Source organism: Myripristis murdjan, chromosome 11 (assembly GCF_902150065.1).
Source record: "Myripristis murdjan chromosome 11, fMyrMur1.1, whole genome shotgun sequence".
Taxonomy (NCBI): Eukaryota; Metazoa; Chordata; class Actinopteri; order Holocentriformes; family Holocentridae; genus Myripristis; species Myripristis murdjan.
In genome coordinates this window covers 18469699-18483888 of record NC_043990.1, presented here as the reverse complement: position 1 = coordinate 18483888, position 14190 = coordinate 18469699, and the positions used below count along the sequence as shown (strand labels likewise).

At 42.7% G+C, this 14190-nt stretch overlaps 1 protein-coding gene across 6 annotated transcripts in view; it reads right to left on the bottom strand.

The window, feature by feature from the left end:
• clasp2 (cytoplasmic linker associated protein 2) overlaps nucleotides 1-14190 on the bottom strand; it is a 66598-nt gene that overhangs the window by 17877 nt on the left and 34531 nt on the right. For 3 of the 6 annotated variants that reach the window (XM_030064478.1, XM_030064479.1, XM_030064480.1), the window contains exons 9-23: nucleotides 11160-11233; nucleotides 10880-10972; nucleotides 10452-10597; nucleotides 9433-9568; nucleotides 9161-9231; nucleotides 8955-9014; nucleotides 8699-8776; nucleotides 8312-8479; nucleotides 7172-7212; nucleotides 6575-6727; nucleotides 5677-5700; nucleotides 5110-5127; nucleotides 4171-4272; nucleotides 3960-3986; nucleotides 768-941 (exon numbers count right to left, since the gene is read on the bottom strand). In XM_030064478.1, the coding sequence (XP_029920338.1) occupies nucleotides 768-941; nucleotides 3960-3986; nucleotides 4171-4272; nucleotides 5110-5127; nucleotides 5677-5700; nucleotides 6575-6727; nucleotides 7172-7212; nucleotides 8312-8479; nucleotides 8699-8776; nucleotides 8955-9014; nucleotides 9161-9231; nucleotides 9433-9568; nucleotides 10452-10597; nucleotides 10880-10972; nucleotides 11160-11233 (1365 nt within the window). The remainder of the gene's footprint in view (nucleotides 1-767; nucleotides 942-3959; nucleotides 3987-4170; nucleotides 4273-5109; nucleotides 5128-5676; nucleotides 5701-6574; nucleotides 6728-7171; nucleotides 7213-8311; nucleotides 8480-8698; nucleotides 8777-8954; nucleotides 9015-9160; nucleotides 9232-9432; nucleotides 9569-10451; nucleotides 10598-10879; nucleotides 10973-11159; nucleotides 11234-14190) is intronic. The other 3 variants (XM_030064481.1, XM_030064482.1, XM_030064483.1) reach the window with 2 other exon arrangements.

The window sequence follows — 14190 nt, the reverse complement described above, 5'->3', positions numbered from 1 at the left end:
ATCTATTCATTATTATTACAATTAATTATTTCGTCAAGTGGCAGGTCAGCAAAAAAGGGTAAAAAATTGGTAATAATAAGAACAAACAAGTACACAAATCTCAGCATCTTAGTCAAGCTGGAATCAGCAAATTTTGGGCATTTTTTTCTTTCTAGATGACTAAAATGATTAACTAGCTATGAAAATTATAATTGATTCGTTTTTTGTCAATCAACTAAACAATTAATCAACTAATCGTTTCACAATATGAGATGTATGCTTGAGTGTGTGGGTGTGTGATGTTGTGAATGTTTGAGTCATCCAACAAGAAAGGCTGTCTGGTAGTAATGCATACTCTCGGTGGCCACTGTAGTAGCTACACCTGTACAATCTAATGCAATCCAGTGCAACTGCTCTGTCATAAAGTTTACTTTTCTGCTGCCTGTAATGCTCAGGTTTTCTTTTTGTCACAGTAATAGAGGTGTTCATTCAATTCTACATTTGGCATTGAGCTCATAGTTAGTGCTGCTGTTGTGCTGGACTGCATTTGCTCATTCTGCACAATGTCAACAAAAACTGAACATTATAAACTTTCTTAAAAGGCAGAATTTGAGGCAGGGTTGTTGCTAACTACATTAGATTGCACAGGTGGACCTAATAAAGCTGCCACTGAGTGTACAGCATTTGCATGTGCACTGATACTTGATGTGAGTTTGTGATTAAAAAGTGCAAGTGTGTATATCTAGGATTTCCTTTATCAACTGTTGTGTGTGTGTGTGTGTCCTCACCGACAGACAGGCGGGTGGGTGAGGAGTCTCTGGAGCATCCTTGGCTGCGGGGGATGCGGCTGCGTCTGTGTCCCGCCCCTCCAGCCCCGGCCAGCACCCTCTGGGCCCCTGAGCTCATGGTACTCAGTGCCGTACTTGTCAGCACCCGGCCTGGAGAGCCACTTCGACTGCCGGCTGCACAGACACAGGAGAGAGGGCAAAGTACAAACAGAAGGGGGAAAGAAAAGTCAAAATCTTACTTGTGCAACAGGCATCATTTAATAGTGAAAGCTACAGAACTGCTACCACTAATAGTGCTATGAATGCTCTGCTGATGTCAGCACAACAAGGGACAGTGGTCTTATCTTACAAACATGGTGACTAGTCTTAGGATGAGGAGCGCTCTTATCAATGCTTACACAGTGTGACTTGATGTATCTGCAACTTTTTAATGTATATTCACAATTCACAAGTGGCATGAGCAGGATTTGCATGCTACTGCGTGCAGATCCTGCATTAAGTGGGAAAAGTAGCAGCCACTGCAGTGTTCGAAGCAATTGGAAAGAGAATTCCTGTGGCGAGGAGAGCTGAAAAAATATTTTGAAGGGAAATTTTATTTGACTGCATAGGTTAAATTGAACATCTTCTGTCTGAATATTTGGAAAACATGACCACTTCTCATACAAAATGTTTGAAATTACTAAATTACAATAGGAAATGGTACTTTTTCCAAAAATGGTGGATAAATTAAACAACTGTCATCTTTTTAGCACACAGAATGGCTTTTTAATATACTGAATCATACACTTCCATTATGCCCACTCCCACCCCCTCCAAAAAAAGAAATGAATATAAAGTATTTGGCCAATTTCTCCTCCCCCGTGACATCCCATCTCCAAATGCAAACCCACGGTGCATGATGCTCTACAATAAGAGTCCTGTCTACATGAAGACAAACAGTTTAAGTTCAAGCTGCTCTGCAGCGCTGGACATGAACTGTGTGAACCAGCGTCTGGGGGACAAGCTCCTGTGCTCAACACAAAAAGCTGATCTACACCACAGTTTCCAACGCTCTGACCACACTCTCTTGTTGTCTTTCTCTCTCACACACAGACTTCAGCCACACACACTTTCAACAAAAAACAGAACACACAACCTTCTATACAGTATAAATCTAGCACCCAGTGACAGAGCTAATTAAATACATCTAGTCTAAATGATAGAGGGAAGGTAGGTGAAAGTGTTTTTTTTATATATATTGTTGAAGGCATCTTTCTCACCACATGTAAATTTACACTACCAATACAAATGATAGAGTTCGGAGAGATTACAGTATGCTTAACATTAAGCATACCACACATATCTCTCCCTGTATGGTGTCTTTTAGTGTTGCTGCTAGGGCTGACTGAAAACAGATCAGTTTGACCGAGATTGTGATATGAAAATGATGTTTTTTTTTTCTGGAGTCTGTAAGTAAGAAACATGCTTCATTATGTCTGAAGAGTACAATTTGTAGGCCAGGGCATCTCTGTACCACAATACTAACACATTTTGATTAACTGTGCAGCCCTGGTTGCGACCAGTCTTATCCTTTTTAGCATTACAAAGCCATCACTTCTTACCATTTTTATAGTCTGTAGACAGCAAGGAGTGAGATTTGCATAAGGTGACACACCAAGCAAAATGTTTACATTTAATCTGCATGCAACCTACAGACATCTTTTTGATGACTAAATTTCTCTACGAGAGAGTATTTTTCCATTTAAAACTTTTAATTTCAATTTCCCTTCCCTCTTTCTAGACATCAGTCATCTCCTGACATATGATGACTTCTTTTCCCTCTTTCTCTACAGAGTGGAGACAGCCCTAAAGTCTACAGGCAGGCACACATCAAAGTGCAGAAACCAAAGGCTATCAAAGCAGTGTGTTTAGCTTGATCGTACAGCAGCCATGTTAACGGTCTGTGCCTACAAGTCCCAGCATGCCTCAGCCAGAGTGGGAGGAGCCTTAGGTGACCAGTCTGGTAGCACGTGGAGGAAGAGGGAAGGGAAGGTGGGTCAGAGCAACACAGGAGAGGCAGTAAAGATAAGAGAGCGGGTAAAAAGAATTAGCGTTATAATCTTACCACCAACGGGGGTAGCAGACTGAGATCCTGAGCCATAAAGCCCATTGGTTGGGAGGAGGGGGAAGCGGAGGCGAGGGGAAGGAACAGCAGATTAAACCAGATGAATTATGGGTGTTAGCGCACAAAGCGTCATGGGAGTTAGAACACGGAGCATGATGGGAGCGCAGCCTGGTGTTTCACGCCGAGAATGGAGGCAGCGCGAAAAGACACTTTGATCAAATCAACCCATTTAGTTAGACGAAAACAGTAAAGTAAGCATTGGAATAGCGTTGCTGATACAAGCACGCACACACGCACACGCACACACACACAGGACCAGCTGCAGATGGTAGACCAGTAGAAGCAGTGCATGTTGGGACAGCCAGCATGGCGCATGGATGAAGCTTAGCCTGTTCACAATGAGGGAAAGTAAAAAATGCCCCAAAGTAAATATGCTGAAAACACACACACACACACACACACACACACACACACACGTACACCTTGAGTCTGTCTAAACCACTATTCAGCTCCCCTTCCCTCTCTTTCTCTTCATCGGTTGTTCAGAGATACAAGCGTAGCAGCCAGGGCTTCCTTCAGGTCCTCTGTCTACATGTCTAGCGAGGTGGATCTAATTGGCACGCAGGGTTTGTGGTCAAATCAGTGCAGTTTTGAACGGTGGTCCAAACGGGCATCAAATCCATCAGGCACAAGCAGCATGTTTATTTAAACTAGTGTAGCCTCACAAAAGCAGGCACAAACACATCTGCTTTGGTGTGATAGTCTGGATAGCTCAGTGCCATTTGTTAGGCTGCTTGCTGAAAAACTTGATTGACAGCCAGAGCCAGGCTAGAGCAGCGGAAATGAACTGACCACCACACCACCCTGAGTGATGAGACACAGCATGCTGACTACACACACACACACACACACACACACACACACACACACACACACACACAGTCATTCCTGCACATATAAAACACATTGATCAGAATGAGAGCAACAGTGGAAGGGTGACCTTTCCCACTGTGGTACACAGAAACACACACACTCTCACACACACCCACGCATACGCACACTCTTATTCTGACATACAGACAGAATACCTGGCGTGCAATCGGATTCGTCGGAACCTGAAGGCATAAAAACATTTACATGGAGCTTATCGTCACCATGAAGGCAACAAGTACAGAATCTCGAAACAGAGAATGCCTAAGAATTAAGAAACCACACACACACACACACACTAGCACCTAGAGTGTTTCTCTCACAACCAGGTGTACATCTGTGTTCTGGCAAGTAGGAGGGGGTACATACGTTGCGACTGGGACACCATCTTGGTGCGGCTGCGTCCTCGTGAGTCCACCTGGCTGGACACTCCGCTGGCAGTGGACAAGGTCTGTTTGGTACGTAGACGGCCTGCGTGTGCCCAGAGGAAAAACCATAAGAAGAAACCCACTCGCACAAATTCAGAATCACATCGTACTCTCTAAGCTAGTTGAGATGAGGTTTGAAGCAGAATTAAGCCCAGAATTTCACAGAACTACAGCAGAAAAAAGCTGCTAGTGCTGGAAGCTGCTGAATGATTGAGTCCTAAACTCTACAGCCACATTTCATTCATTCATTCATTCAGTCATTCATTCATCCAATCCAGCAACATGCACACACATAACCAATAAGGATGTTTCAATGGAATGGCTGCTGGTCAGTATCAGGACATTGTTCACTGTAAATATGAAATGGGCAATGACCCAAATTGTTGTCCATCTCTTGACATAATATGATCAAAATATCAGACATTCAGTCAGTCACTGTCTGATATTCAATTCCACCTGCCACTCGTGAAAAGCATCAAATTGTATACAGCCAATGCAGTGCATGATTTGATGCACTTAAAGTGTTTTTGATGCACCTTTTTAATGCTTATTACATAATTGCATAATATGTTTGTATAATTGAGTGTTGAATTATTTGTCTAGCTAAACACAAGCGCAAACTGTAAAACACAATATACATATAATGTAATTACCATTGTATATGTCTGCAAATTTTGACATTTAAAAATATGGAATGGGTATTGATTTTATAATCTGTGAATGAAACATCCCAAAGACAGACAGACCAACAAACAGACACTCACACACACACTCACTCTCTCTCTCTCACACACACACACACACACACACACACACACACACACACACACACACACACACACACACACACACACACACACACACCTAACCACAGTCTTACCATTGTCTGATCTGGTCCCTACAGACAGACAAAGAAGGAGCAGGTTGTAAATCTCACATATCACCTAACACCTCAACAATATAATACTCACACAACCACAAACCATCATGTTGTCTGTTCAAACCTAAAAATGGTTGTTATAGTTTAATGCAAGCCATGATGAGCTCTGTGGACTGCAAACAAATAAAATGATCCTTTTCCTATCAAGCTATTGTATTCCATTTTCTACATTATCTAATCATGACCTATATAAATAATAATGAGCAAATCAGTCTGTATGTAGTTTGGTAGTTCCCTTCTCTACAACAAAATTAGATTTTAGTGAAGCAGGAGATGATCTTAGCTGGGTAAATCATCTGAGACATGTGGCGATGAATAGTGATATGAATGAGGGTTGAATGTGAGAAACCAACAGCAGGGGGCGCTGTGGTCACAGGTTGTACAACTGAGTTTGCAATGGATTGGAATGAAGGGATGGAGGAGAAGATTTTTAAGAAAATAAGAGAAAGGAGAAAAAGAGAAGCGTGAGTAGGTTGTTGCTGGTGAAGCAGAGTGAGATGATCTTACCATCCGTTTTATCAGAGGCATCATCTTTAGTGGCAAAGAGAGAGAGAGAGAAGAGGGTGGAGGAAAGAAAAGAAATGACAAAGAAAACGGATAAAGAGAAATCAGGACAGAAAAAAAGGAAAAAATGATGAAAGAAGAAAAAAGAAAGAAGTACCACAGAAGGAAAAACAACAACAAATGAAAGAAAAAACAAAAATAGCAGAAAGTAATCAAGAAAGAGACCATAAGAATAAAAGCAAGAAAACAGAGGGAAAAGAAAGGAAGAATGAGAGAGAGATATCAAGATGAAGAGAAAAGAAATACGGAAAAGAAAATAGAAGTAAGAAGAAAAGAAAAGGATGAATGAAAAGAAGGAAAACAGAAAGGGCGGAGAGAGGAGAAACAAGAGAAGAGAGGAGCACAGTGTGTGTTAGTGACGGAACATTTGGCCAACACAGAATCATGCATGTGTAGCCTTCAACACCAAAAACAGAGAAACAAGCTGACACAGGACAATTATCACAGAACACACACAACGTGCACATGTACACACCAAAACACATTCCTACAATACACTGACAGGCAGCGAGCAGGCACCAGGGGAGGAGAGGAGAGGAGAGGAGAGGAGAGAAAGAAGTCAAGAGAAGAGAGGCCAATCCAAGCACTGTGCGCACCGGGAAGGGAGTGTGTGTGCATGTGTGTGTGTAGAAATTCATTCTAGCAGATCACAAAGAATCTATGAGTGAAACTACCTTGGATAAAAGCTTCCTACTTCTACCTGTCAATATACTTCAGAAAACCCCTTCCGTATTGATCAACTGACGGAGTCTCCATCTCTGCCTGACAGCCTGCTGATTACATGCAGATCGATGTCCGCCCTATCTGATTGGCTGTCCATCTTGACTGACAGGGCCCTTACCCAGTGAGGAGTAGGAGCCGGGGGGCAGCCTCCCTGCTCCCCCAGCCTGTCCGACGTGCCGGTGCTTAGCGACCGCTGCTGCATTTACGTCCACGTCGCTACGGGAACGCTGCAGGGAGGCCGGTGACACCCCTCCCTTTGAACCCGCAGGGACTGATGGGAGGGGAAAGGACGAGGAGGAGGAGGAGGAGGAGGAGGGGTACATGGGGGAATGGGTTGGAGGTGATGGAGGGATATACACATCACAAACACATGCAGGCACAACAGATACACAAACACACACATGTTGCTACTGAACAGAAATACACCAACAGCCATAAACACACACATATAAGCATATGTGTATAGGAACATAAAAACATAACAGGATGTTGACTGTACAGGACTGGACACAGGCAGATGTAAATGAGTATAATGGGAGATGGCGCTCTGTGGGAGACTGCAGTATGTGTCAGTGTGTGTTTTCATTAGAGTGAGCCAGCGTGAGATTGTGTATGAGAGCTTGCACGTGTCTGCCTGTGTGTGTATGTGCATTTAAGAGGGTGAGAGATTATTTAAGTATGTGTGTGTATGTTTTTCTGCATGTGAATGACTCACCTCTCCCTGGAGCTGCTGACCATTTAGAAGACAGAGGCCGGCTGAGGGAGGAATGAGGAAATAGGTCAATGCATGATAAACAACAACAGCACACTGACACAAATCATAATAACAACATTCCTTATTCTCTAAGCCTCAGCTGCAGACAAATCAGTAACAAAATATGATCCTCTGCATTGTCTTCTGCAGCTAGCTCTCTGCACTATTCAACAAAAACAAGACTATATTGGATGTGGCAAAGCTGGGAAGCCATGATTTTCTACTTTGCCCCACCCCAAAATCGGTTTGCTTTGTTATTTAAGCTTGCCACTGAAACACAATGTAGAGACGGCAAAACAATGACATATCCATCATTTCTAAAGGGTGAAATGGGGTCATGATGCCCAGAATAACTAAGCATACCAGGATGCTGTTTGACATTTTACAAGCAAAAAAAAAAAAAGAAAAAAAAAAAAAAAGAAAACACTTGTGGATGAAGTTTCCAGTAACTTGGTTATGAAAATCAGAGACAAGAAAAACTGGAGAACAAAGAGGAAAGAAAACTGGTGAGATTTCAGCCTCTTCGATGCATCCATATGATTATTTATGGTAATTGCCATGTTCTGTTCACCTTCAACTGGTAACCTAACCAAAACTAGGAATCTCTTATTTTACTGAAAAATATCAATTATCTGACAAAGCGGTAAATAACACACAAATATGTGGAAAATGGTAACTGATAAACATAAATAAAGCCCAATTTAATGCTTTGTTATCATGCACACTTTTTATCCAAAAAAAGAAACACTGCCTGTAATAAAACTGAACACAATTTTGTTAAAACATATTTTGTTATATTAACAGTTTAACAGTGTAACCTTTTGATAACTAACGTTAGCTTGTTTTCCTGTTTTACTTTCCAACTGATGTGAACACTGTTAAGTCGTACTGATGAGCTTCTAACTTCTATCTTCCCTCCCATATGAGCTGAATGTGACGTGTGTGGGTACACACCCCAACACACTATCGCTTGGCACAGGTGCCGCCAAAAAGACTTAACTACTGCCTTGCTTTCAACACCCAGGGGGGTAGCCTCAACCTAAACCCAGAGGTCAAAAATGAACCACAGCGGCTGGAGGGAGAGCACTGAGCGTTGATTACTTGAGGCTCTCCTGAGAGGAGGAGGAGGAGCGGTCGCTCTGGGGGAGTGAGGCCACGCTGCCAGAGCTCCTTAGGCAGGACTGCAGGGTCCTCTGGTAGGACGACTCCAGGGAGTTGTACAGCGAGTCGGCCTCTGCTGGAAAGTGGTTCCTCAGACCCCAGTAGGCCCTGGGAGAGAGAGGAGAGAGAGAACAGAGAGAAAATGGATAATGAGGTGGGAGGAGAAAAGAGAGAAGAGGTGAAAAGGAGAGAAAAATTAAAGGTGGAAGGAGCAGAGGGAAATGGGAGTGGAGAGAAGGAGTGAGACGATAAGGCAGAAACAGTGTGGTGAACTATTTTACACTCTTTGTCTTTCACATAATGTAATTGTCAGATTGGGTGTCTTACTTGCGGGCCTCCACTCTGGCCTCTGAGTCAGCATCTCGTATTCCCTTCTTAATGCTTTCAACCAGAACTGCTGTGTGCCTGGAGGGAAAGGGAGACAGAAATGAAACATAAAAGTGGAAAATAGGTTTAAAACAGGCTTCATCCCTCTATAAATTAAAATTGTGAATAGTGCAAAATCATGCAAACATTTGTGAAACAGGAAATTTGAGCACAGCTTTGCTTCAAACCTTTTTCTGCAAATCAACCTCATCCTTACCTCTCCAGAGAGTGGGTCTGCCATTCTTGTAGTAGCAAGTCCAAGAAGTCATAACAGCGCCTGGGGATGACACATTATCATCATAATTGCTGTCTGCACCACAATTAAAACCGTCTAATATCATCAGCCCCATTATGATGTTATAGTCGTTAATTGTTTGAGTCTCATGTCCGTTTTTTGTCATCAGTGTCATCCGTCAATCTCACCTTCTGACAGCGACAGACTTGGACGTGCAGTTACTGGTTATCAGTGGGATGAGCCGGGGCACGTGAGTGTGCTGAGAGAGACAGAGGGTGAGGAATGGGAATGAGTAACAAAAGAGATAAGGAGGGAAATCAGACTAAACAAGCTCATAGAGGATCTAGATGAGATATTTCAATAAGCAAAACATATCTTGCATTGACTGATAATGTGTGTACTGTGTACTGTCTGTTTGCATGTGTGATTATTCGAGTGTCTGTGGGTTTGCAGTCCTCACCCGTATGATGAAGCGGATGGCCGACACTCCAGAGGTGGCCATGACTTTGGCACAGTTGGGGATGAGGTTGAACAGAACTGGGACAATGGCCTCTGCTCCGTGGTCAAATTTATTCCCCAGCACTGAGGACAGGTGGCTACAAGCATACACACATACACATACATATATACATCATGACATACTTTATTAACACCAAATTAACACTGAATACACTGGATACCAACAACTTTTGGCCTACTGTTCTTGAAACCAGTAGTTAACTGGAAATCACTGAGTGCGAGCTTATAAAAAGGTACAAATTCTAGTGCAGGTAAGGCTTGAGTAAATTACTACATTTGGACTGTTATTTAGAGTGGGTGTGATGGCGAGTGGCTTTGTGAACTACTCTTCTGTGCCTTTCAGACTTGTCATGAGCCCACTGTAACCCCAATGACAAATCCACCCTAACCTATTGTTTTCCTCTAACACTCATGCTCTTTTTCCAAATAGGAGAACGCTAAAAACAGCTCTGGGGCAGACCAATTAAACGAAATATTACATAAATTGCAATATTTCAATATCCGAATATCCATCCAGTGCAATATCCAAATCGCTGGGGCTCCAATTTTTTGATAAAGGTGAGATGTGTGACAATGTTGTGAAAGTTGTCAAATTTGTGAAAGATAAAAATATAAGAAAAACATTATCATTTCTACTAAATCCACAAATCATATTACGATCGCAATATCTGTAAAATTAATTGCAGTATGATTTTTTTTGCCATTTCATTCAGCCCTTAACACCACAAAGGACACTTATCCTGGATGCTGGTTATTGTGACACACGGCCTTTTTTGGGCTGAGTCAGTTTCATGCAACTGAGAACCAAAGAGCCCCTTCATAAGATATTTAGCAGTTTGCAGCATGTGTGACCATTGCAAAGTAAGATTTCCTCACTTACAGCACTGTGTAAAGGTGCACATTTTGACATTATATGGTTCTCTGGCAGCAGGATAACTATCATTGGTAACCAATACTCACGCCACAGTGATGCAGGCCTCTCGCACCACCTGGGAGCGCAGGTCTTTAGCCGACAGTTTGAAGGCTCCATCCAGCAGCCGGAGGTGCTGGTAGAAACAGTCATAGTCGGCTGCACCTGCCACCAGCAATGACCGAATCTTCTTCAGCTGTACACAAGACAGACATTAACTATCAGTAATAAATCAGCGAGGAATAATAACAGCAATACCACCAAACAGCCCTCATAGGACTGTTTATTTCCTTAGAACAGACAATACCAGACACTGATTTATACTTGAGTTTTGTCTTGAGCTGCAGTTATGGGAGCAGTAGTTAGGATGACAACACTATGACACATATACATTATGAGTATAGTGTGTATGAAAGTGCTCATTAGTATTTTTGGGGCCCAGTGAATTAGAGAGTCTACTGAGGGTAAGTCTACTAACAGCGTTGGCTCTTTGGTCCCAGTCGTGTTTGTCATCCGAGCAGACCTCACGGATCTTGTTCAGGTTGTCCTCTAGATCCCTGGATGAATAGATCTGCACAAACACAGGGGAGAGAAACGGGAAGAGGGATGACAGAGGAGACAAAAGACAAAGATGAGAAGGGGAAAAAAAGCCTCATATAGGCTGGCCTAGATAGCATGTGTAATGCTGTTAGTAATTCAGTGCTGTGAGTATATAGGTGTTGGAGTGTGTGTGTGAGGGTGTGTGTGTGTGTAGTTACCTGGACAGTAGGGACATCAGTGAAAGCTTTGATAAAGTCCTCTTCATCAATGGCCCCTGCACCTTCCTTGGATACTGCAAAATCAGAGGAGAGTTAATGAATGTGTGTCCAGCAGGTTAAGGTTGTCTGCGCCGGCTGGTTTTCTGATTCTAATTTAATTCACAAAACCACAAACACACATCCCATTACACACCCACACACACTTAGACAGTGGGAGCAGCCTGTGTTTCTAATGGACTTCCTGGCAGTAATGGGCCTGTCAATCATATCTCTCTGGGGGCTGGTACTGGAGCTAGGAGCTCTCTGGACCACACCTCCTTACTTGGGGAGGGAGAGAGGAGGTGAGGAAAGCAGAAAGAAGGGAGAAGATTAGCTGAGCACAACCTGGGAGGCTGACAATATCAAAATATTTGGTATGAGTGAAGTGGGAGGGAATGGGGCAGAAGAAAAAGATGAAGAACGGAGGTAGGGCCAATGAAAGACAGTAGGTTTGGGTGTGTAGGGAGACAAAGACAGTAGATCTCTCCTAATCTATTCCTCCTCCTTCCCCAGGGTTAGTCTCCATATCAGACTGTGCAACAAAGGCATGCCATTTCATGCCATTACATGGTCCTTGGAAAGCTGGGGAACATCAATATATAGCTCGCTGGCTTTACGCACTCTCCTCTGCTCCCCTCTCTGTGTGAGGATTGAGGTGTTGTGGCAGCCTGGTCATGCAAACTATCTTTTAGCACCATATAACTATTTACAATTATTTCCACTGCCAGATTTCTGAAACTAACATTTTCACAGTGGATTAATGACATCCAATTAGCGTGAACAATTATGGCTAAAATTATCATGAGACTAATTATTTTTCAGACAGATTCAAGAGTCCTGATTACTTATCCTCATGGTTGAGGAGGAACAATTAAGATATTGCTCTTTATATCATCATTTCTTCATTTCTTTCATCAAGACTTCAAAACTGAAAGAATATATTTGCTAATATGTTATTATTAACAACATATTAGCAATGACTCAGATAGCTCTGCATGCTACATGATGTAGAGGAATGGCTGTTGTTAGCCAGCAACATGACAAACCTGTCTCACAAAACTGAAATAAGGCAACCATCCTGGCTTTTGAGACACTTTCCTACTAGTTCTATCCAGACATTTTAATCTCTCTGAGCATGGTAGTGTTTAAATAACACCAGTTAGCAGCAAAGTCAGAGTCTTGCTGCTGAATGTTAGCAGAATGTGTGGGCGGACTGTCATCTAAATGCTAATGCAGACAATGGGGTCTCCCAGCTCCGCCATTACTGAGATCTAGTCTCGGATAGAGCAGGCTAGCAAGCAGGCTAAAAAGATGACTAATTTGCCAAGAAGAAAACAAGCAATAAAGGATGAGCAGTGCAAAGGACTAGTGTGTTTAAATGGGTAAAAAACCCAGCCAATGATACGATGGAAAATGTAAAAATCTGCTGAAAGCGGCAGCACAAATCTAGGGTATCACAAATCTGTGGAGAAGTTTGACTCAGATCTTTATTTTCCATCGCATCAATTACAACAAACTCAAGGTCTTACAGCAGCAGTCATTACCCAGCAAACCCTGAATCTCTTACTGTAGACATGAGGTTCTAGCTTGTGTGTGAACCCACAATATGCACATGAAATGTCTAAATACCGACTGCACAGAGGAAGGGGGGAGAAACAGCCTCTCAGCAGTCAATTAAAAAAACTTTACTGATCAGAGCCGCTGGAGATGAAAGTCTTGTGTTTCCAGCCAACAGAGCTCAGAAAGACCTCCTGTTCATAACTTATATACATGATGATTGCATGTGTGCATGTACGGTATGTGATATCCACATGCTGGTGCTGATAGATACATCAGAAACACCCATCTGGAATCGACCGCGTGTCCATGAGAACACACAGCTTCCTTCCGACAGAGAGAAAGAAGGAAGGGGGCGATCAATACATGCTGAGACAAAGCAAATTTAACACTTCAGCCATCTAAAACTGCAGAGAGAGAGAGACCTGAGAGAGGGAAAGCTCTCTTAATGGGGGGCACAATATAAACTATTGAGGCTGATGATGAGAACATGAAAGAGTATCGGGTTTCTCAGTGTGGCACTGTGGGCCACTACGTCTGCCCGCTCATCTCCCTCTGCTTCTTCTGCAGCCCCCTCAGTCTGCACCGCTATGACCGCCGTTTTAAGAGTCGTAAAAGGCTGCCTCCACATCCTGCAACACTGTGCTCCCATACTAAATTAGCTCTCTGAGGATATTAAAGTTTAATAAGCCAGATTTCTCTGTTCAAGAGTTTGAGTACTTCACCTACATCGTCTCACATGTATTTTGACATGGAGGGAAAAGCTAAGAAGGCATAGATTCCAGGGTAGGGATCAATTCGCTTCCCACTTTCACAAATCAAAACATAACGTCAAACTACATTGCAGGCCCCAGTGATCGATTGTTCATTCCCAATATGCTGATTCGTTTTAATATGGAAAAATCTGTTATCGTGTACTGATAAGACTGTCAGACACAGATGCCCAGTGGCACAAAGGCAACAGTAATAGCACTGACATGCTCCATTTCTAGAGTTTAGAATTTGGGGCAAAAGTTCTGTTTAGGTTATGGCTGCAAAAAACACTTTGAAACCAGCTTACTGACAAGTGCAGAGTTTACGCTAATTGATACTGAAATTGAAATTAAAATTGGAAACAATCAAATTGGATTCCAGCTACATTAGTCCTCCTGTATTATGTAACTGAAATAACATCTGTCCAGGTACTTGCTACTTGTCATCCAAGTTGGTTTGTAGCATTTCCTCAAATGCATTATGGCCTTGGACATATGGGCCTTTGTGAGGTATTTGTGATGTTTTGAGTTTGAAATTTAAAGGGATGTTATGAGTGAAACTGAGTGCTGCAGCCCAGTGTCATGTATCTATGCATTCAGTAACAATCTCTGCAGAGAAATATTGCAATTACTGAACCCTGAATGTCCTGAATGTCAAAATCTGCTGCATGCCAGGGTCATGG